Here is a 22,270-nt window from a genome sequence, read left to right as displayed (position 1 = left end):
GATTTGTTTAGGGTATGCGGTATGCCTCCCTGAAGTGGTGCGTTTTTAGAGCACGCCTGAAGTTCTGCAAAGTTCTGATATTGTGTCCGTGGAGTCACTCTGATGTGGACCAATCAGTGCTGACAGTACTCAACTGTTTAGGGACTCACCCTATTGACAAGGAGAAGAGTAACACCCAGTTGTCACTTTATACAAATATTTCTAGTAGGAATCACAGAGCAGAGATGAGAATTGTCATTCTATGAGAAATAGAAGTACTTACTAAACCAGATGTGTCAGAAGAGCTGAAAGACCCATTCTAAAATGAGTAAAATATCGTAATGTTTTAGGACTCGGAGGAACAAAATACAGAGTGTTCCATTCAAACCTCCCACATTTTATCCAGAATGCATTACACAGAATTAATAACCAGAGGTACTTAGATGACAGGAGTCCGCTGCCTCATGAAACAATAACCGGCACCCCTGTAAAGGAAGACCCCAGATAAATACATTTCCATAATAGCTGATTGGTTGGCTAGGATAAACAACTTCCTGTGGGCCAATCAGTCCATAAACCACAAGAGATGTGAAAAAGGGCCCATTATACATTATACATGGAACCCACTGAGCGATTTCCAACAGACGAAACCTCAAGGGCCTTCTGAGGGACAGGAAGAAGGCACTCATAGACGCCCAGTGCTAAATGAAAGGTTGCATGCTGCTAAGATGCCGTCACATGCATCGGGGCTAAAGTTGTGATATCACCCAGGCTCGACTTCTTGATTGTGGCCGATGTGCCACAACATAATTATATCACAGATCAGGATCTGAAATCTTGGAAATCATTCACTGTAGTCATGGATACACGGTTCTTTATGTATCCAGAGGAAGAAATCCAGCAGAGCAGGATATGGTGAATGGGGCGACCACCAAATTAGTCAACCGCATCTAATCCAGCGATCTAGAAAAATGTTATTGAGGGAACTCTGAACAGACATACTCCAATGTGAGAGAGACCTATCTTGCTAAAGATGATGTGAGGTTAGAGATAGGCTATTTGGGGTTACAGGAACTGTTCTAACATGCCAGTTATGTGGGACCATTTGCTATACGCTCACTGAAAAAAAAACCAGACCAACAATCCTATCCTTCATCACACCATTCAGTTTTGGGCTCTTGGACATGTTCTCTGTAGGCGGGGATTTTCGAGTTCCTTGTACCTGCTCAATATGCCGATTGACGTATCCTGATGTAAAATGTGGGCTCATTTGAAAACAATATGTTTAGAAGAAAGTGACTGTCAGCATTGATATGATGAAGCAATTGATAGCCAATTCCTGTGTACACGGCTAGTCATTTGGCTTCCATTATTGGACAATTTACTTTTTAGGGCTCAGTCAGATGGGCGTTTTTAATGTGTGAATTTATGTGCGCAAAAACGCATGCCTAAAAAATTTGCGGTTTGAAAACAATTCTAGTTGTGAGAAACTTCTGGAACCTTAACAATTTTTTTTCAATCAGGTATGTATCCTCTGTACCATCATTTGGACTGAAATTATTGATTTAGTTTTGGCATACCACGCTGTTGCGGAATTTTGCTTCATGCAACTGCAATGTGGCGTAGTGAGCGAGAACTTCAAAATAGGACAAAATTAGAGATGAGCGACCATACTCGTCTGAGCTTGATACTCGTTCGAGTATTAGCGTGTTCGAGATGCTCGTTACTCGTAACAAGCACCACGCGATGTTTGAGTTACTTTCACTTTCATCTCTGAGACGTTAGCGCACTTTTCTGGCCAATAGAAAGACAGGGAAGGCATTACAACTTCCCCCTGCGACGTTCAAGCCCTATACCACCCCCCTGCAGTGAGTGGCTGGGGAGATCAGATGTCACCCGAGTATATAAATCGGACCCTCCCGCGGCTCGCCACAGATGCATTCTGACAGAGATCAGGGAAAGTGCTATCTGGTTGGAGCTGCTATAGGGAGAGTGTTAGGAGTATTTTAGGCTTCAAGAACCCCAACGGTCCTTCTTAGGGCCACATCTAACCGTGTGCAGTAGTGTGGAGGCTGCTTTTTGCAGTGTTGCACATTTTTTTTTTGTATATCGGCCGTGCAGAGCATTGCGCCCTGCAGTAATTATACATAGTCCAGGGCCAGTAGTGGTGAGGCAGGGACAGAAGACATATTTAGCGTATATAGGCAGTGGGCCTTTCCAAAAACATTTGGGAAAAAAAATCTATTTGGGCTGCCTGTGACCGTCCTCAGTGTACTGGGTCTCTGCTGGGGGTAGTTGTCCTAATTCATACGCAGCCAGCTAAGTGTTACAGCAGACTTGCGCAAAATTATTTGCTGGCTCTGTGTTGGCTGTTACATCACCGCTGTATTCCAGTCCACAGTGCAACAGTCTGCAGTTATTTTACATACTCCAGGGCCAGTAGTGGTGACGCAGAGAGAGAAGACATATACAGTGTATATAGGCAGTGGGCCTTTCCAAAAACATTTGGAAAAAAAAATCTATTTGGGCTGCCTGTGACTGTCCTCAGTGTACTGGGTCTGTGCTGGGGGTAGTTGTCCTAATTCATACGCAGCCAGCTAAGTGTTACAGCAGGCTTGCGCAAAATTATTTCTTGGCTCTGTGTTGGCTGTTACATCACCGCTGTATTCCAGTCCACAGTGCAACAGTCTGCGGTTATTTTAAATACTCCAGGGCCAGTAGTGGTGACGCAAAGAGAGAAGACATATACAGTGTATATAGGCAATGGGCCTTTCCAAAAGCATTTGGGAAAAAAAATCTCCACGCGGTAGACCTTTATTAGAAAATGAGCAGTGTGAGCAGGTCCTGTCGTGGATGGCAGAAAGTGCATCCAGCAATCTATCAAACACCCAGAGTTCTGCGCTGTCCACTGCTGCAACTCTGAATCCTCTGGCTGCTGCTCCTCCTTCCTCCCAGCCTTCTCACTCCATTACAATGACACATTCTGAGGAGCAGGCAGACTCCCAGGAACTGTTCCCGGGCCCCTGCCCAGAATGGGTAGCAAGGGTTCCGAATCCTCTCCCACTGGAGGAGTTTGTCGTGACCGATGCCCAACCTTTTGAAAGTTCCCAGGGTCCGGGGGATGAGGCTGGGGACTTCCGGCAACTGTCTCAAGACCTTTCAGTGGGTGAGGAGGACGATGACGATGAGACACAGTTGTCTATCAGTGAGGTAGCAGTAAGGGCAGTAAGTCCGAGGGAGGAGCGCACAGAGGATTCGGAGGAAGAGCAGCAGGACGATGAGGTGACTGACCCCACCTGGTTTGCTACGCCTACTGAGGACAGGTCTTAAGAGGGGGAGGCAAGGGCAGCAGCAGAGCAGGTTGCAAGAGGCAGTGCGGTGTCCAGGGGTAGAGGCAGGGCCAGACCGAATAATCCACCAACTGTTTCCCAAAGCGCCCCCTTGCGCCATGCCACCCTGCAGAGGCCGAGGTGCTCAAAGAGTGCAGACGGGTGGGACGAAGGCCGTTCACCACCTCCGGTTTGCACCGCTGCCTCTCCCCTGTGCCCCAACCTGCCACTAAGATCCAACCCCCCTCTCAGGACACAGGCACTTCAGTCTCCTGGCCTGCACCCACACCCTCACCTCCGCTGTCCTCGGCCCCATCCACCAATGTCTGTCAGCGCAGCGTCCAGCAGTCGCTAGCGCAACTGTTGGAGCGCAAGCGCAAGTACGCCGCCACGCACCCGCACGCTCAAGCGTTAAACGTGCACGTAGCCAAATTTATCAGCCTGGAGATGCTGCCGTATAGGCTTGTGGAAACGGAGTCCTTCAAAAGTATGATGGCGGCGGCGGCCCCGCGCTACTCAGTTCCCAGTCGCCACTACTTTTTCCGATGTGCCGTCCCAGCCCTGCACGACCACGTCTCCCGCAACATTGTACGCGCCCTCACCAACGCGGTTACTGCCAAGGTCCACTTAACAACAGACACGTGGACAAGCACAGGCGGGCAGGGCCACTATATCTCCCTGACGGCACATTGGGTGAATTTAGTGGAGGCTGGGACAGAGTCAGAGCCTGGGACCGCTCACGTCCTACCCACCCCCAGAATTGCGGGCCCCAGCTTGGTGGTGGTATCTGCGGCGGTGTATGCTTCCTCCACTAAACCACCCTCCTCCTCCTCCTCCGCAACCTCTGTCTCGCAATCAAGATGTGTCAGCAGCAGCACGTCGGCAGCAGTCGGTGTCGCGAGGCGTGGCAGCACAGCGGTGGGCAAGCGTCAGCAGGCCGTGCTGAAACTACTCAGCTTAGGAGAGAAGAGCCACACGCCCCACGAACTGCTGCAGGGTCTGACAGAGCAGACCGACTGCTGGCTTGCGCCGCTGAGCCTCCAACCGGGCATGGTCGTGTGTGACAACGGCCGTAACCTGGTGGCAGCTCTGCAGCTCGGCAGCCTCACGCACGTGCCATGCCTAGCCCACGTCTTTAATTTGGTGGTTCAGCGCTTTCTGAAAGGCTACCCACGCTTGTCAGACCAGCTCGGAAAAGTGCGCCGGCTCTGCGCACATTTCCGCAAGTCGCACACGCACGCTGCCACCCTGCGCACCCTGCAACATCGGTTTATCTGCCAGTGTACCGACTGCTGTGCGACGTGCCCACACGGTGGAACTCTACGCTGCACATGTTGGCCAGGCTCTATGAGCAGCGTGGAGCTATAGTGGAATACCAACTCCAACATGGGCGCCGCAGTGGGAGTCAGCCTCCTCAATTCTTTACAGAAGAGTGGGCCTGGTTGGCAGACATCTGCCAGGTCCTTGGAAACTTTGAGAAGTCTACCCAGATGGTGAGCGGCGATGCTGCAATCATTAGCGTCACCATTCCTCTGCTATGCCTCCTGAGAAGTTCCCTGCAAAGCATAAAGGCAGACGCTTTGCGCTCGGAAACAGAGGCGGGGGAAGACAGTATGTCGCTGGATAGTCAGAGCACCCTCCTGTCTATATCTCAGCGCGTTCAGGAGGAGGAGGAGGAGCATGAGGAGGATGAGGAGGAGGGGAAGAGACAGCTTGGCCCACTGCTGAGGGTACCCATGCTGCTTGCCTGTCATCCTTTCAGCGTGTATGGCCTGAGGAGGAGGAGGATCCTAAAAATTGATCTTCCTAGTGAGGACAGCCATGTGTTGCGTACAGGTACCCTGGCACACATGGCTGACTTCATGTTAGGATGCCTTTATCGTGACCCTCGCGTTACACGCATTCTGGCCACTACGGATTACTGGGTGTACACACTGCTCAACCCACGGTATAAGGAGAACCTTTCCACTCTCATACCCGAAGAGGAAAGGGGTACGAGAGTGATGCTATACCACAGGACCCTGGCGGACAAACTGATGGTAAAATTCCCATCCGACAGCGCTAGTGACCGAAGGCGCAGTTCCGAGGGCCAGGTAGCAGGGGAGGCGCAGAGATCAGGCAGCATGTACAGCACAGGCAGGGTAACACTCTCTAAGGCCTTTGACAGCTTCCTGGCTCCCCAGCAAGACTGTGTCACCGCTCCCCAGTCAAGGCAGAGTCAGCGGGAGCACTGTAAAAGGATGGTGAGGGAGTACGTAGCCGATTGCACGACCGTCCTCCGTGACGCCTCTGCCCCCTACAACTACTGGGTGTCGAAGCTGGACACGTGGCCTGAACTCGCGCTGTATGTCCTGGAGGTGCTTGCTTGTCCTGCGGCTAGCGTCTTGTCAGAGAGGGTGTTTAGTGCAGCTGGGGGAATCATCACAGATAAGCGTACCCGCCTGTCAACCGACAGTGCCGACAGGCTTACACTCATCAAGATGAGCAAAGCCTGGATTTCCCCAGACTTCTCTTCTCCACCAGCGGACAGCAGCGATACCTAAACAATACGTAGGCTGCACCCGCGGATGGAAGCATTGTTCTCTATCACCATCAAAAACGGGGACCTTTTAGCTTCATCAATCTGTGTATAATATTCCTCCTCCTCCTCCTGCTCCTCCTCCTGAAACCTGACGTAATCACGCCGAACGGGCAATTTTTCTTAGGCCCACAAGGCTCAGTCATATAATTTTTGTAAACAATTTTTATACGTTTCAATGCTCATTAAAGCGTTGAAACTTTCACCTGAACCAATTTTTATTTTAACTGGGCTGCCTCCAGGCCTAGTTACCAATTAAGCCACATTAACCAAAGCGATTAATGGGTTTCACTTTCCCTCTTGGTTGGGCATGGGCAATTTTACTGACGTACATTAGTACTGTTGGTACACCAATTTTTGTGGGCCCTCGCCTACAGTGTAATCCAATTAATTTTTTGCCCACCTGCATTAAAGCTGACGTTACATCAGCTGTGTTGGGCACTGCAATGGGATATATTTATGTACCACCGGTGGGTTCCAGGGAGCCACCCATGCTGTGGGTCCACAGGGAGTTGTAACTGCATGTGTCTACTTCTAAAGAACCCCAGTCTGACTGGGGCATGCAGTGTGGGCCGAAGCCCACCTGCATTTAATCGGACATTACCTCAGCTGTGATGGGCACTGCAATGGGATACATTTATGTACAGCCGGTGGGTTCCAGGGAGCCACCCATGCTGTGGGTGCACACGGAATTCCCATTGCGGAGTTGTACCTTCCTGTGACTATTTATAAAAAAAACACGGTCTGACTGGGCCATGCAGACACCTTGACAGAATGAATAGTGTATGGCACATAGGTTCCCCATTGCTATGCCCACGTGCGATAATTTCGTCCCGAGTAACGAGCACCCGAGCATTTTGGTACTCGCTCACCTCTAGACAAAATCCATGAGACAAAAGGCCTCAATGATTAAAACTTGTAGCAGTAAACTGTCTTCGTTGTCCGCAGCAACCAATCACAGCGCAGCTTCTTTTTTCTTAAACTGTTGTGGTAAAAACAAATCTACGCCGTGATTGATTGCTATGGGCAAAAGGGACATTTTACTATTAGATGGTGTAGTGGTGCAGTATCAGAATGACCTGCAGAGGGTGCTAGTCAGGCAGTCTGATAACTGGATAGTAAAAGATAGGGTTAACACCTAATGGGTGTAGCAGGAGTTGGTTGCATAAAAGCCATTTCCTGCCAGAAACAAAGGGGAAAGTTACAGCTTGGCAGTGCAGGACAGGCTGCAAGCAGAAGGGTTGGGTCTGTCACCCAGTCTGAAGAAGGAAGAGACGCCCTCCAGATGCCCCAGGAGGGGTTAGTGACAGAACCCTGTGCGTTGCGAACCCTATTTGCTTTTGTGGACTGTATATAATTTCCTTGTGTGCTGTGAAATAAAGGCTGGCAGGAGCCAGATTAAAAAAAAAACTTCTGCTTCTTGAGCATAATTCGTGTGAGGTGGCCATTCCAGTATCCCAAAGTGGGACGAACCTGTGGCAAGCAGACCCCAACTTGTCACAATGGGTTTGATAAATAAGGCCCAAAATTCTTTGCACTTTTCTTTCATCTGGTGCTAATTACATTCCTCACTAGAGATGAGCGAGCACCAAAATGCTCGGGTGGTCGTTACTCGGGATGAAATTATCGCGATGCTCGAGGGTTCGTTTCGAGTAACGAACCCCATTGAAGTCAATGGGCGACCCGAGCATTTTTGTAATTCACCGATGCTCGCTAAGGTTTTCATGTGTGAAAATCTGGGCAATTCAAGAAAGTGATGGGAACGACACAGCAACGGATAGGGCAGGCGAGGGGCTACATGTTGGGCTGCATCTCAAGTTCACAGGTCCCACTATTAAGCCACAATAGCGGCAAGAGCGCCCCCCCCCCTCCCAACAACTTTTACTTCTGAAAAGCCCTCATTAGCAATGGATACCTTAGCTAAGCACCACACTACCTCCAACAAAGCACAATCACTGCCTGCATGACACTCCGCTGCCACTTCTCCTGGGTTACATGCTGCCAATTCCCCCCCCCCCCCCCCCCCACGACCCAGTGTCCCCAGCGCACACAAAAGTGTCCCTGCGCAGCCTTCAGCTGCCCTCATGCCACACCACCCTCATGTCTATTTATAAGTGCGTCTGCCATGATGAGAAACCGCAGGCACACACTGCAGAGGGTTGGCACGGCTAGGCAGCGACCCTCTTTAAAAGGGGTCGGGCGATAGCCCACAATGCTGTACAGAAGCAATGAGAAATATAATCCTGTGCCACCGCCATCAGGAGCTGCACACGTGGGCATAGCAATGGGGAACCCATGTGCCACACACTATTCATTCTGTCAAGGTGTCTGCATGCCCCAGTCAGACCGCGGTTTTTAATTCATAGACACAGGCAGGTACAACTCCCTATTGTGAAGTCCCTGTGGACCGACAGCATGGGTGGCTCCCTGGAACCCACCGGCGGTACATAAAAATATCCCATTGCATTGCCCAACACAGCTGAGGTAGTAATGTCGTGCATAATGCAGGTGGGCTTCGGCCCACACTGCATGCCCCAGTCAGACTGGGGTTCTTTAGATGTGGAAACAGATGCATTTATAATTCTCTGTGGACCCACAGCATGGGTGGGAGCCAGGAAGCCACCGGCGGTACATAAATATATCCCATTGCATTGCCCATCACAGCGGATGTAACGTCAGCTGTAATGCAGGTGGGCTAAAAATTCATTTGATTACACTGTAGGCGAGGGCCCACAAAAATTGCTGTATCAACAGTACTAATGTACATCCAAAAAATTGGCCATGGCCAACCAAGAGGGCAGGTGAAACTCATTAATCGCTTTGGTTAATGTGGCTTAAGTGGTAACTAGGCCTGGAGGCAGCCCAGTTTAACGAAAAATTGGTTCAAGTTAAAGTTTCAACGCTTTTAAGAGCATTGAAACGTATAAAAATTGTTTAGAAAAATTATATGAGTGAGCCTTGTGGCCCTAAGAAAAATTGCCCGTTCGGCGTGATTACGTGAGGTTTCAGGAGGAGGAGCAGGAGGAGGAGGAGGAGGAATATTATACACAGATTGATGAAGCAGAAATGTCCCCGTTTTGGATGGTGATTGAGAACAATGCTTCCATCCGCGGGTGCAGCCTACGTATTGCTTAGGTATCGCTGCTGTCCGCTGGTGAAGAAGAGAAGTCTGGGGAAATCCAGGCTTTGTTCATCTTGATGAGTGTAAGCCTGTCGGCACTGTCGGTTGACAGGTGGGTACGCTTATCTGTGATGATTCCCCCAGCCACACTAAACACACTCTCTGACAAGACGCTAGCTGCAGGACAAGCAAGCACCTCCAGGGCATACAGCGCGAGTTCAGGCCACGTGTCCAGCTTCGACACCCAGTAGTTGTAGGGGGCAGAGGCGTCACGGAGGACGGTCGTGCGATCGGCTACGTACTCCCTCACCATCCTTTTACAGTGCTCCCGCCGACTCAGCCTTGACTGGGGAGCGGTGACACAGTCTTGCTGGGGAGCCATAAAGCTGGCAAAGGCCTTGGAGAATGTTCCCCTGCCTGCGCTGTACATGCTGCCTGATCTCTGCGCCTCCCCTGCTACCTGGCCCTCGGTACTGCGCCTTCTGCCACTAGCGCTGTCGGATGGGAACTTTACCATCAGTTTGTCCACCAGCGCCCTGTGGTATAGCATCATTCTCGAACCTCTTTCCTCTTCGGGAATGAGAGTGCAAAGGCTCTCCTTATACCGTGGATCGAGCAGTGTGTACACCCAGTAATCCGTAGTGGCCAGAATGCGTGTAACGCGAGGGTCACGATAAAGGCATCCTAACATGAAGTCAGCCATGTGTGCCAGGGTACCTGTACGCAACACATGGCTGTCTTCACTGTGAAGATCACTTTCAGGATCCTCCTCCTCCTCTTCCTCCTCCTCAGGCCATACACGCTGAAAGGATGACAGGCAAGCAGCATGGGTACCGTCAGCAGTGGGCCAAGCTGTCTCTTCCCCCTCCTCCTTATCCTCCTCATGCTCCTCCTCCTCCTCCTGAACGCGCTGAGATATAGACAGGAGGGTGCTCTGACTATCCAGCGACATACTGTCTTCCCCCGGCTCTGTTTCCGAGCGCAAAGCGTCTGCCTTTATGCTTTGCAGGGAACTTCTCAGGATGCATAGCAGAGGAATGGTGACGCTAATGATTGCAGCATCACCGCTCACCACCTGGGTAGACTCCTCAAATTTTCCAAGGACCTGGCAGATGGCTGCCAACCAGGCCCACTCTTCTGTAAATAATTGAGGAGGCTGACTCCCACTGCGCCGCGCAAGTTGGAGTTGGTATTTCACTATAGCTCTACGCTGCTCATAGAGTCTGGCCAACATGTGGAGCGTAGAGTTCCACTGTGTGGGCACGTCGCACAGCAGTCGGTGCACTGGCAGATTAAACCGATGTTGCAGGGTCCGCAGGGTGGCAGCGTGCGTGTGTGATTTGCGGAAATGTGCGCAGATCCAGCGCACCTTTCCGAGCAGGTATGACAAGTGGGGGTAGCTTTTCAGAAAGCGCTGAACCACCAAATTAAACACATGGGCCAGGCATGGCACATGCGTGAGGCTGCCGAGCTGCAGAGCCGCCACCAGCTTACGGCCGTTGTCACACACGACCATGCCCGGTTGGAGGCTCAGCGGCGCAAGCCAGCGGTCGGTCTGCTCTGTCAGACCCTGCAGCAGTTCGTGGGCCGTGTGCCTCTTCTCTCCTAAGCTGAGTAGTTTCAGCACGGCCTGCTGACGCTTGCCCACTGCTGTGCTGCCACGCCGCGTTACACCGACTGCTGGCGACGTGCTGCTGCTGACACATCTTGATTGCGAGACAGAGGTTGCGTAGGAGGAGGAGGAGGGTGGTTTAGTGGAGGAAGCATACACCCCCGCAGATACCACCACCGAGCTGGGGCACGCAATTCGGGGGGTGGGTAGGACGTGAGCGGTCCCAGGCTCTGACTCTGTCCCAGCCTCCACTAAATTCACCCAATGTGCCGTCAGGGAGATATAGTGGCCCTGCCCGCCTGTGCTTGTCCACGTGTCTGTTGTTAAGTGGACCTTGGCAGTAACCGCGTTGGTGAGGGCGCGTACAATGTTGCGGGAGACTTGGTCGTGCAGGCCTGGGACGGCACATCGGGAAAAGTAGTGGCGACTGGGAACCGAGTAGCGCGGGGCCGCCACCACCATCATGCTTTTGAAAGCCTCCGTTTCCACAAGCCTATACGGCAGCATCTCTAGGCTGATCAATTTTGCAATGTGCACGTTTAAAGCTTGAGCGTGCGGGTGCGTGGCGTCGTACTTGCGCTTGCGCTCAAACTGTGGTGCTAGCGACGTCTGGACGCTACGCTGAGAGACATTGCTGGATGGGGCCGAGGACAGCGGAGGTGAGGGTGTGGGTGCAGGCCAGGAGACGGTAGTGCCTGTGTCCTCAGAGGGGGGTTGGATCTCAGTGGCAGGTTGGGGCACAGGGGGAGAGGCAGTGGTGCAAACCGGAGGCGGCGAACGGGCATCGTCCCACCTTGTGGGGTGCTTTGCCATCATATGCCTGCGCATGCTGTTGGTGGTGCCTCCCCAGCTGATCTTGGCGCGACAAAGGTTGCACACCACTGTTCGTCGGTCGTCAGGCGTCTCTGTGAAAAACTGCCACACCGTAGAGCACCTTGACCTGTGCAGGGTGGCATGGCGCGAGGGGGCGCTTTGGGAAACAGTTGGTGGATTATTCGGTCTGGCCCTGCCTCTACCCCTGGCCACCGCACTGGCTCGGCCTGTGCCCACACCCTGACTTGGGCCTCCGCGTCCTCGCCCGCGTCCACGTCCTATAGGCCTACCCCTACCCCTCAGCATGGTGTATTACCAGTGATTTGATTTCCCAGGCAGGAAATAAATTGGCGCAAGCCTGCTATTAAACGTAGCTGGCTGCGTATGATTTGTTTACTATCTCCACCCACCACACACGTACACAGAACGCTGAGGACTGACAGAGGCAGGGCACATAGAATTTTTCCCTTTTTTTAAAAAAGAAAAGGCTCACTGACTATATTCAATCAGATAAGAAATCTGTTCCACAGAAATGCAGTTATATGAAGTGCAGCAGAGCGGAGACTTTTCACAGGCAGCAAATAAATTGGCGCAAGCCTGCAGGACAAATTGAATGTTTCCCTTTTTGGGAAACGGAGGGCCCACTGACTATATTCAATCAGATAAGATATGTGTTGCACAGAAATGCAGTTATATGAAGTGCAGCAGAGCGGTTACTTTTCACAGGCAGCAAATAAATTGGCGCAAGCCTGCAGGACAAATAGAATGTTTCCCTTTTTGGGAAACGGAGGGCCCACTGACTATATTCAATCAGATAAGATATGTGTTGCACAGAAATGCAGTTATATGAAGTGCAGCAGAGCGGTTACTTTTCACAGGCAGCAAATAAATTGGCACAAGCCTGCAGGACAAATAGAATGTTTCCCTTTTTGGGAAACGGAGGGCCCACTGACTATATTCAATCAGATAAGATATGTGTTGCACAGAAATGCAGTTATATGAAGTGCAGCACAGCGGTTACTTTTCCCAGGCAGCAAATAAATTGGCGCAAGACTGCAGGACAAATACAATTTTTCCCTTTTTTGGAAACGGAGGGCCCACTGACTATATTCAATCAATAATATATGTCTTCTGGCCCTGCCTACACAATTCTCTCCCTGTAGTATTACTGCAGGGCGCAATGCTCTGCAGACAGCCGATTTTGAAAAGAAAAAAATATGCAACACTGCTAACAGCAGCCTGCACAGTACTGCACACGGATAGATGTGGCCCTAAGAAGGACCGTTGGGGTTCTTGAAGCCTACACTCACTCCTAACACTCTCCCTACCTAAGCACCACTTCTGTCCCTGTAGTATTACTGCAAGGCGCAATGCTCTGCAGACTGCCGATTTTGAAAAAAAAAAATTTGTGCAACACTGCTAACAGCACCCTCCACAGTACTGCACACGGATAGATGTGGCCCTGAGAAGGACCGTTGGGGTTCTTGAAGCCTACACTCACTCCTAACACTCTCCCTACAGCAGCTCCAGCACCAGCAGCACTGTCCCTCAGCTAACTCACAAGGCATCTGAGGCGAGCCACGGGAGGGGCCGACTTTTATACTCGGGTGACATCTGATCGCCCCAGCCACTCACAGCAGGGGGGTGGTATAGGGCTTGAACGTCACAGGGGGAAGTTGTAATGCCTTCCCTGTCTTTCAATTGGCCAGAAAAGCGCGCTAACGTCTCAGAGAGGAAACTGAAAGTAACCGGAACACCGCGTGGTGCTCGTTAAGAGTAACGAGCATCCCGAACATCCTAATATTCGCACGAATATCAAGCTCGGACGAGTACGTTCGCTCATCTCTATTCCTCACTCATCATAATTTTGTCATATTGACTGAAATGTGAGGGGATTGAATGGAACATCCTGTATTACACTTGTTATAGTAAGGTTATATGTATTCTATTGTATATATCTTTCCCTGTATTTCTCATATCTAGATTCTTGTATTTACCTCCTACATGCCTTTATCACAAGAAAGAGGCCTAAATTCTGATAAGAGAAGCTACTCGCACTGACCTTTGCATTCCTCAAGCTAGCCCCTATGTGTATAAGTTTAGCTTCTTCTTGCTTCTTGGAAATCATGTGTTTTAGTAGTAACAGACACTTTAAGGCGTTAACATATGTTAATCATTAGAAATTAGAACCTATCCTGAGTTGTTATGACTTTAAGGCGCAATGTCCACGGGCATGCACAAATTCCGTGCAGGGAATCCCGCACGGAAACTGCTTGTGCCTGCAGCCATTGGCATTTTTTACCGGTCTGGAGGCGGTGTAGGTCCTCTCCATGTATGGCTAGATCTTCTTTCTTCTGCACTACTGATGGACTCAGCACACCTACAAGCTTGCCAGGCACATGCGCAGTACTTTTCTGCTTTTCCGCAGATCCGCGGTACGTACACATTGTCAGCTGCGGGTGTGCTGCGGATCGGATGGCTTCTATTGACAATGGAAGCCGTCCATGCAGGATCTGCAGAAAAATGGAGGATGCTGCGATTTTCTCCCACACGTGCGATCCGCAGGCTGGGTGAAAATGACATCCGCATGCTTTTAAATCATTTGCAGATGCTAATAAATCCCTATAGGATGCCCCAAATTGGATCTGCCCAAGGACACAAATCAAATCCGCCCATCCGCCCATTGAGTATGTATCTCTAATGTTATGTCATTTTGTGTATGAAAGGTAACCAATCAGATGTAAATATGATTACCCTTCTGCACACTCCTTTTTGTGATGCAATCCTTTGTCTGTAAAAAGCTATGTTACTTCCTGATAAAACACAGAAGCATATTGCCTTTGATACAGATCTGTGTCATTGGATCTTTTTGCGTGCACACCTTCTCAAATACATAGAATGGTAGAGTTGGAAGGGATCTCCAAGGTTATTTGGTCCAACCCCTACTCAGTGCAGGATTCACTAAATCATCGTAGACAGATATTTGTCCAGCCTTTGTTTGAACACTTCCATTAATGAGAACTCACCACCTCCCATGGTAACCCATTCCACTTATTGATCACCCTCACTGTCAAGGTTTTTTCTAATATCTAATTTGTGTCTCCTCCCTTTCAGTTTCAGCCCATTGCTTCTAGTCTTTCCTTGTGCAGATGAGAATAGGGCTGATCCCTCTGCACTGTGACAGCCCTTCAGATATTTGTAGACAGCTATTAAGTCTCCTCTCAGCCTTCTCTTCTGCAAGCTAAATATCCCCAGATGCTTTAACTGTTCCTCATAGGACATGATTTGCAGACTTCTCACCATCTTGGTAACTCTTCTCTGAACTTGCTCCAGTTTGTCTATGTCTTTATTAAAGTGGGGTGCCCAGAACTGGACCCAGTATTCCGGATGAGGTCTGACTAAGGAGGAGTAGAGGGGGATAATGACCTCATGTGATCTAGACTCTATGCTTCTCTTAATACATCCCAGAATTGTGTTTGCCGTTTTGGCTGCTGCACCACATTGTTGACTCATGTTCAGTCTATGATCTATTAGTATACCCAAGTCTTTTTCACATGTGCTGCTGCTTAGCCCAATTCCTCACATTCTGTATGTGCTTTTCTAATTTTTCATGCCTAGATGTAGGACTTTGCATTTCTCCTTGTTAAATACCATTCTGTTAGTCTCTGCGCACTGCTCAAGCTTGTCTAGATCTTTTTGAATACTCTCCCTACCTTCCCTAGTGTTAGCTATCCCTCCTAGCTTCATGTCATCAGGAAATTTGATCAGTTTCCCATCAATTCACTTCTCCAGATTATTTATAAAAATATTGAACAACACTAGGCCTAGGACATATACAATTTGGAGAAGACAGTGAAATCACCCCCCATTGGGGTTCCGATAGTTCACTTTAGCGCTAGTTATGGCTTTCCCTGCAATGGTTACAAGTCTTGGGAATGTAGATGCCAAGCATTGCTAGGTAAAACATGTATTTAAAGGGATTGTTCACGGAGTTGAAATACCTGTTCCAGCATTCTCAGAACCTCTACGCCTGACCAAGATCCAACCCATTACGTGGCATGACCCTTCCATTGTCCGTGATGTAATTTCAATGGGCTGACAGTTTGGCTCATTTCAATAACTAAACCAGCCCCCCTCCTCTGCTTCAGCGATGATGGTGACAGAAGGGGGCCAGCTTAGTTGTTGAAATGAGCCTAAAATCCAGATCCCTGCAGTGATGTTACAGACATGGAAGGGCCATACCAGATGATCTAGTGTTATAACTGGTCCAGAAGTGAAGGTTTCAACACAGATGGAGCCAGATAAGTATTTCCCCCTCCAGTAAACCCCTTACCACCCCAGGAGGAACACTTACATGAGGTACACAGTTTGTTTGGGGCAGGATCAGAAGCTGTTCCTGCTCAACACTTGGCGCCTATTGGCTGTCTTTGACAGCTGAGACCTGCCCGCAACAGCCACGATGAGCATGAAGACTGATCGCGACCGTTAGCCTTTTAAATGCCCTGATCGGTAAGTTCAGGGTCCCATAAGGCTCCCGCCGATGAGATTGTAAAGTACTATTTGGTTGCCATGGCTCATTGCCTGCCTGTCAGAAAAAGTAATAATGCAATATAATGATATAACATTTTACTCTGTGCGTGATCAAGCAATCACAAGTTCTAGTCCACGATGGGAACTAAAAAATTGTAAAAATGAAAACCCTTTTCCAATATTTACAATATAAAAAAATTCAAAACAAAACATATTTGTATTGCTGTGTCCGTGAAAGTCTTACCTCTCAAATTAATGCATTATTTATCCTTCATGGTGAACTTAGTAAGAAAAAAATACACACCATCAGAATTATGCTTTTTTTCTCACCCCGTCTTCAAAAAAAGTGATTAAAACGTTGTATGTAATCCAAAGTACGAATAGAAACTACAGGATGTCCTGAAAAAAGGATCCCTCAAAGAAATATGTCAAAAGAAAAATAAAGTTATGACGGTCAGAAGATGGCGGCAAAAAATAATTTAGTTTTTATCCAAATGTTTTATTGTTTCTTTTAGTATTACAACAGCACCAAAAAAACTGTATAAATTTGGTATGGTCATAATTGTACTGGCCACAGAATAAAATTATCATGTCATTTTTGCTGCAGTGTGTACACCGTACCAACAAGACCCCCCCCCCCCCCCCCCACAGATGGTGGAATTGCTTTATTTTCTATTTCACCCCACTTAGCAATTTATTCAAGTTTTTCTTTATATTATATGGTACATAAATAGCACCATTGAAAAATACAACGCGTCACACAAAAATAAAGGCCTCAGACAGCGATGTAAATGGATAAATAAGAGTTACCATTTTGAAAAACAAAAAAGGAAGCATCATTAAGGGGTTAACACATCTGGGATTCAAGCTTAAAGGGGTTGTCCCGCGGCAGCAAGTGGGTCTATACACTTCTGTATGGCCATATTAATGCACTTTGTAATGTACATTGTGCATTAATTATGAGCCATACAGAAGTTATAAAAAGTTTTATACTTACCTGCTCCGTTGCTGGCGTCCTCGTTCCCATGGAGCCGACTAATTTTCGCCCTCCGATGGCCAAATTAGCCGCGCTTGCGCAGTCCGGGTCTTCTGCAGTCTTCTATGGGGCCGCTCGTGTAGAATGCCGGCTCCGTGTAGCTCCGCCCCGTCACGTGCCAATTCCAGCCAATCAGGAGGCTGGAATCGGCAATGGACCGCACAGAAGCCCTGCGGTCCACGGAGACAGAGGATCCCGGCGGCCATCTTCAGCAGGTAAGTATAAAGACGCCGGACTGCCGGGATTCAGGTAAGCGCTGTGCGGGTTGTTTTTTTAACCCCTGCATCGGGGTTGTCTCGCGCCGAACGGGGGGGGGGGGGGGGGTTTAAAAAAAAACAAAAACCCGTTTCGGCGCGGGACAACCCCTTTAAAGTTTTTGCTCCTTAGTGAGAAATAAAACTTACTTTTGATTTTGCCCACTATGTACTTATACCACTGCTTTATGGTGGAGTCTCCGAGCATGTAAATAAACTTCCCCTTCAGGCACTTATCCAATTCTTCCAGGTTGTCATATGTCAGAGTGCTGCACCCCTTCGGATACCACACGTTCTTCATAGCATATCCGCTGGGATACTCCAACTTCAGGCCAATTTTGCATCTCTCTTCAACAGAAGTATTCTCTGGTAAGATAAAATCACCGGCGTACAATTCATGATAATGTTAGTGAAATGAATATGACTCCATGTTCTATCCTATGCAGTCATTTTGTAAGCCTGTAGCCAACTTGTGTTTATTTTCACTTTATTCATGTGTCCTCTTTCTTCTGGATTTATGAATATGAAATGGTTATTTAATAAGCCTTGAGTGAATCACTAAGGCTTTGGTTCCAGAAGATAGCTACTGTGGTATTTAGACTGGCTGGCTGGCGGGTCAAACTGACATGTTCTAATAGCATATTGTATAGCAAATATTGGTTTGCACTAACATTTTTGACACCCAACAGCGACATTGGATTGACTCCCGAATCCAGAGAAGAATTCTGTGACTTTCACACCACTAGGAAAAATCGCAAAGAGAGCGCGCTATACAAAAAAAGTAACATTTCTTACAAAGTGTCTGCCTTTCCCTGAGGCTGTGAATGATCATCTGTGCTGGTAAACGGCATATTCAGGCTGTGATCCATGCAAAGAGCCCGTCAGATTGATATGCTTTTGGGTAGGGTTTGGAATATCTATGCGAATGCTTGAATGCTGTCCGGACAATTGAGGTGAGTGTTATACTGCTAATTATTTTTCACCATACTGATTAGAGGATTGTATATAAAACTTCACTTTTAATGTTTTAAAAAAATTAAAAACCTGGACACACACTGACAAACAACATACCCTAGTATCACTCAATGTGATACCTAATCCACCACGGAATTTCTAAAGATGTTAGATCTGTATCTGAATGGTGACTTCCACCCACATTGTAGCATTCAGGAAAGGTGCTTATGGACGCGCATTACTACAATGTCGGAGAAAGTTTAGGGTGACTAATTTTTTGTATGAGACTGACTTATGGTTTTATTCAATCTTTGGTTTTCAGATCACGGTTCAACGCGTTTCTGTTGCTGTGATGCAACTCCTCAGGAACTGATTATTTCTCAAATGGACCCCCCCCCCAATAGATATAACCCCGTTGTTTGTCAACTGGAATGACACCCTCAAAATGCTGCTAAGAATATAGCAGAAGCGCACTCTATGTAGGCTGTGTATCACCTACTATAGAAGGTGTAAGATCCAGTAGCACCCCAATATTCTGGATGCATATATCTGTGGACATACACCTCAGTAGCACTAGCTCAGATCAATAGATGCCAGCATTACCCTTTATTAACTAATGGAGTCCCAAGACGGCATATAGGACCCAGGAGACAAACCAAGGTTCCAATGATAAACCAGGTGTATATAGTATGATCCCCCTTCGTCCTATACTTGGAACTCTGTTTTTCTATCCCTAGTCTATTAATCAGTAGCTATAGTCCCTGGTAACTTGCTAACCTAAATAGCAGGGATAGAATAAAACAAAAAAATGCAGAGAGATTTCAGAGCCTCCTGCCCCCGTGGTAGGCAGAGGGAATTTGGCAAATATAGATATATTTGAAATATTGTATCTGACCAAAGAAAGGGTTTTTTTCAGACCTACTTCTTGTTGAGATAGACAGAGAATATCTTAATTTGGCATATTCTTTAAAGTGAAGTGTTTAGGTTCTTGTGTTTTTCTCTGCCCTGAAGTACGTATCCTTCTGTATTGACCATAGAATCTGAGACTTAGGCCTCGGTCACACGGACGCTTTATGGTCCGATTTGCAGACGCGCTTGCGATCTGCAGATATATAGACCCAATGCATCGCAATGGGAGCGGGCACATGTCCGTTTTTTATGCGGATGTGCAATAAATTATAGGACACAACGATTCGCAGAACGCGCCTATCTGCGTTCCGCACAAATCAGTGTTCCATATATGCGCTCAATGGGGCCGGCAGCAGCAGCGCCAACGCCATTGAGAACATATACTATAGATCATTCTCATCTGCCACAGCTGTAACAGCTGTGGCAGAGGAGAACGATGTTCGCCCATTGAATTCAATGGAGCCGGCAATACAGCCAGCTATATTGAAAGCAATGGGCTGCTGGTAAGCGCTGTATGAATTTTCAGGGAAGGGCTTAAAATATAAGCCCTTCCCTGAAAAGCATCCTGAAAATGTGTAAAAATAAAAAAAAATGTATACTCACCTTTTTGCTGCAGCCGGAGTTCAGGCCCCTCCGGCCAGCAGGTCTCCTGAACTGCTTTCTGTAGTATTCAGCAGGCGGGGATTTAAAATCTCTGCCTGCTGAATGGGCTGCCTCTGATTGGTCACAGCCCTCAGCCAATCAGAGGCAGCTCTCACTCACCCATTCATGAATTCATGAATGGGTGAGTGAGTGCTTCCTCTGATTGGCTGAGTGCAGAAACCAATCAGAGGCAGCTCTCAGCTATTGAATGACAGCTGAGAGCTGCCTCTGATTGGTCCCTGTGCTCAGCCAATCAGAGGCAGCACTCACTCACCCATTCATGAATTCATGAATGGGTGAGTGAGAGCTGCCTCTGATTGGTCACAGCCCTCAGCCAATCAGAGGCAGCCCATTCAGCAGGCAGGGATTTTAAATCCCCACCTTCTGAATACTACAGAAAGCAGTTCAGGAGAACTGCCGGCCGGACGCGGCTGAACTCCGGCTGCAGCAAAAAGATGAGTATACATTTTTTTTTTTTTACACATTTTCAGGATGCTTTTCAGGGAAGGGCTTATATTTTAAGCCCTTCCCTGAAAATTCATACAGCGCTTACCAGCAGCCCATTGCTTTCAATATAGCTGGCTGTATTGCCGGCTCCATTGAATTCAATGGGCGAACATCGTTCTCCTCTGCCACAGCTGTTGCAGAAGAAAGCGGGGCATCACTCGTTTGATCGGGCCCTTTCGCTGAAAACACTGCTAGGTGCAGATTTTTCGGCGAATCGTCGGCCTCGGTCAAGCGATTTGCGCATGCGCATCCGTTATGCGATCCGCAAATCGCGCGAAAAAACACCCATGTGACTGAGCCCTTAAACAGGACAACAGAAGCAGTTAGGAATGTTGTTTGAGTTGTTTGAGTATATCACCCAGGCATGCTCTATTTCTGTGTGGGGCTCATCGATGTATGCCCAATAGTGCAGAACTCACACCTTCTGGTCTACTACAACCTAAATTAATCTGCACATATGTACAGAGTAGCCACACTTACAAAATTAGCTTTTCCAGGAAATCACTGAACTGGATCACCCATTTTGATTTGTAACAATGTACCATCCAGTAAACAAAGAGTTTTTGTGACTTAGAACTTGTGGTTCTTCTACTTCCAAACTGCTTTTGGTTGTTCAAGAATTGTACTTACTGTGGTTGCAACGCATTATATTGATAGAAGGCAAATCTCTGGAAATTTGCACTCTGAAACTGGAAATCAATGCAAAATAAACAATTACTCTATTTTCCCAGCAGTTAGAGATAAAACAAGAGAGATCAACTGTGTGAAGTTCTCACTGTGCTCTTTCTGAGGGACCAGCTCAGTGTTAGCTTTACTTATAATGCAAAGTAGAACAAAGTAAGGTATAGTTGTCCAATCATGGGAGATAATGCCTTAAAAGTCGCAAATTATTACAAAATTTTAGTGCTAACGAATGAACACATAATGTCACCATCCATTAACCCTTTCCAATCCAATGTGTATCCTGGTTTTCCCAGGGGGCTTACTCTTTTTCTGCCGTTATACAACGGCGCTATATGCTAGCTAACGCCAGTACTGCATAAAGTGACACGTTAGATAGGCTCCGACAGCAGAGAAGCTGGCAATATACAGTAAGAGAACCCCGATGGATGTCTTCCAAAAAAGGAGCTGTACAGCCCTAAATCATAATGTCTTCAGAAGTCAGACAGTGGATTGGAAAGGGTTAACTACGTTTTATATGAGTAAGGACAGAATGCCTTAATATGGTCTTCAGGAACACTCAAACCTCCCTCCCCAGCATGAACGACCTTCAGTCCAGCTTACACCGCTTCATGACCTTCGAACTATACTGTATTAACCCCTGAATAACAAGTATAACCCAGATCATCTTAATTAGAGATGAGCGAACGTACTCGTCCGAGCTTGATACTCGTTCGAGTATTAGCGTGTTCGAGATGCTCGTTACTCGTAATGAGTACCACGCGATGTTCGAGTTACTTTCACTTTCCTCTCTGAGACGTTAGCGCGCTTTTCTGGCCAATTGAAAGACAGGGAAGGCATTACAACTTCCCCCTGCGACGTTTAAGCCCTATACCACCCCCCTGCAGTGAGTGGCTGGGGAGATCAGGTGTCACCCGAGTATGAAAATCGGCCCCTCCCGCGACTCGCCTCAGATGCGTTGTGACTTAGCTGAGGGAAAGTGCTGCTGCTGGTGCTGCTATAGGGAGAGCGTTAGGAGTTAGTGTAGGCTTCAAGAACCCAAACGGTCCTTCTTAGGGCCACATCTAACCGTGTGCAGTACTGTGGAGGCTGCTGTTAGCAGTGTTGCACTTTTTTTTGGGGGGGGGTATATCGGCCGTGCAGAGCATTGCGCCCTGCAGTAATACTACAGGGACAGAAGTGGTGGTTAGGCAGGGAGAGTGTTAGGAGTTAGTGTAGGCTTCAAGAACCCCAACAGTCCTTCTTAGGGCCACATCTAACTGTGTGCAGTAGTGTGGAGGCTGCTGTTAGCAGTGTTGCACTTTTTTTTTTTTTTTGGTATATCA

General features: G+C 48.1%; 2 protein-coding genes across 3 annotated transcripts in view; one reads left to right on the top strand and one right to left on the bottom strand.

Annotated features, from left to right (window-relative positions):
* LOC136631769 (uncharacterized) overlaps nt 1–22,270 on the top strand; it is a 248,364-nt gene that overhangs the window by 136,881 nt on the left and 89,213 nt on the right. The gene's annotated exons all lie outside the window — the stretch shown is intronic.
* Nucleotides 1–22,270, bottom strand: part of LOC136631775 (NXPE family member 1-like) — a 72,081-nt gene that overhangs the window by 2,527 nt on the left and 47,284 nt on the right. Inside the window, exons 3-4 of the mRNA XM_066606110.1 lie at nt 20,895–20,953; nt 17,403–17,618 (exon numbers count right to left, since the gene is read on the bottom strand). Of these exons, the coding sequence (XP_066462207.1) occupies nt 17,403–17,618; nt 20,895–20,953 (275 nt within the window). The remainder of the gene's footprint in view (nt 1–17,402; nt 17,619–20,894; nt 20,954–22,270) is intronic.

The sequence above is a fragment of the Eleutherodactylus coqui genome, chromosome 6 (genome assembly GCF_035609145.1).
Source record: "Eleutherodactylus coqui strain aEleCoq1 chromosome 6, aEleCoq1.hap1, whole genome shotgun sequence".
Lineage (NCBI taxonomy): Eukaryota > Metazoa > Chordata > Amphibia > Anura > Eleutherodactylidae > Eleutherodactylus > Eleutherodactylus coqui.
The sequence above is the reverse complement of the archived record's forward strand: the minus strand, read 5'-3'. Positions and strand labels throughout refer to the sequence as shown.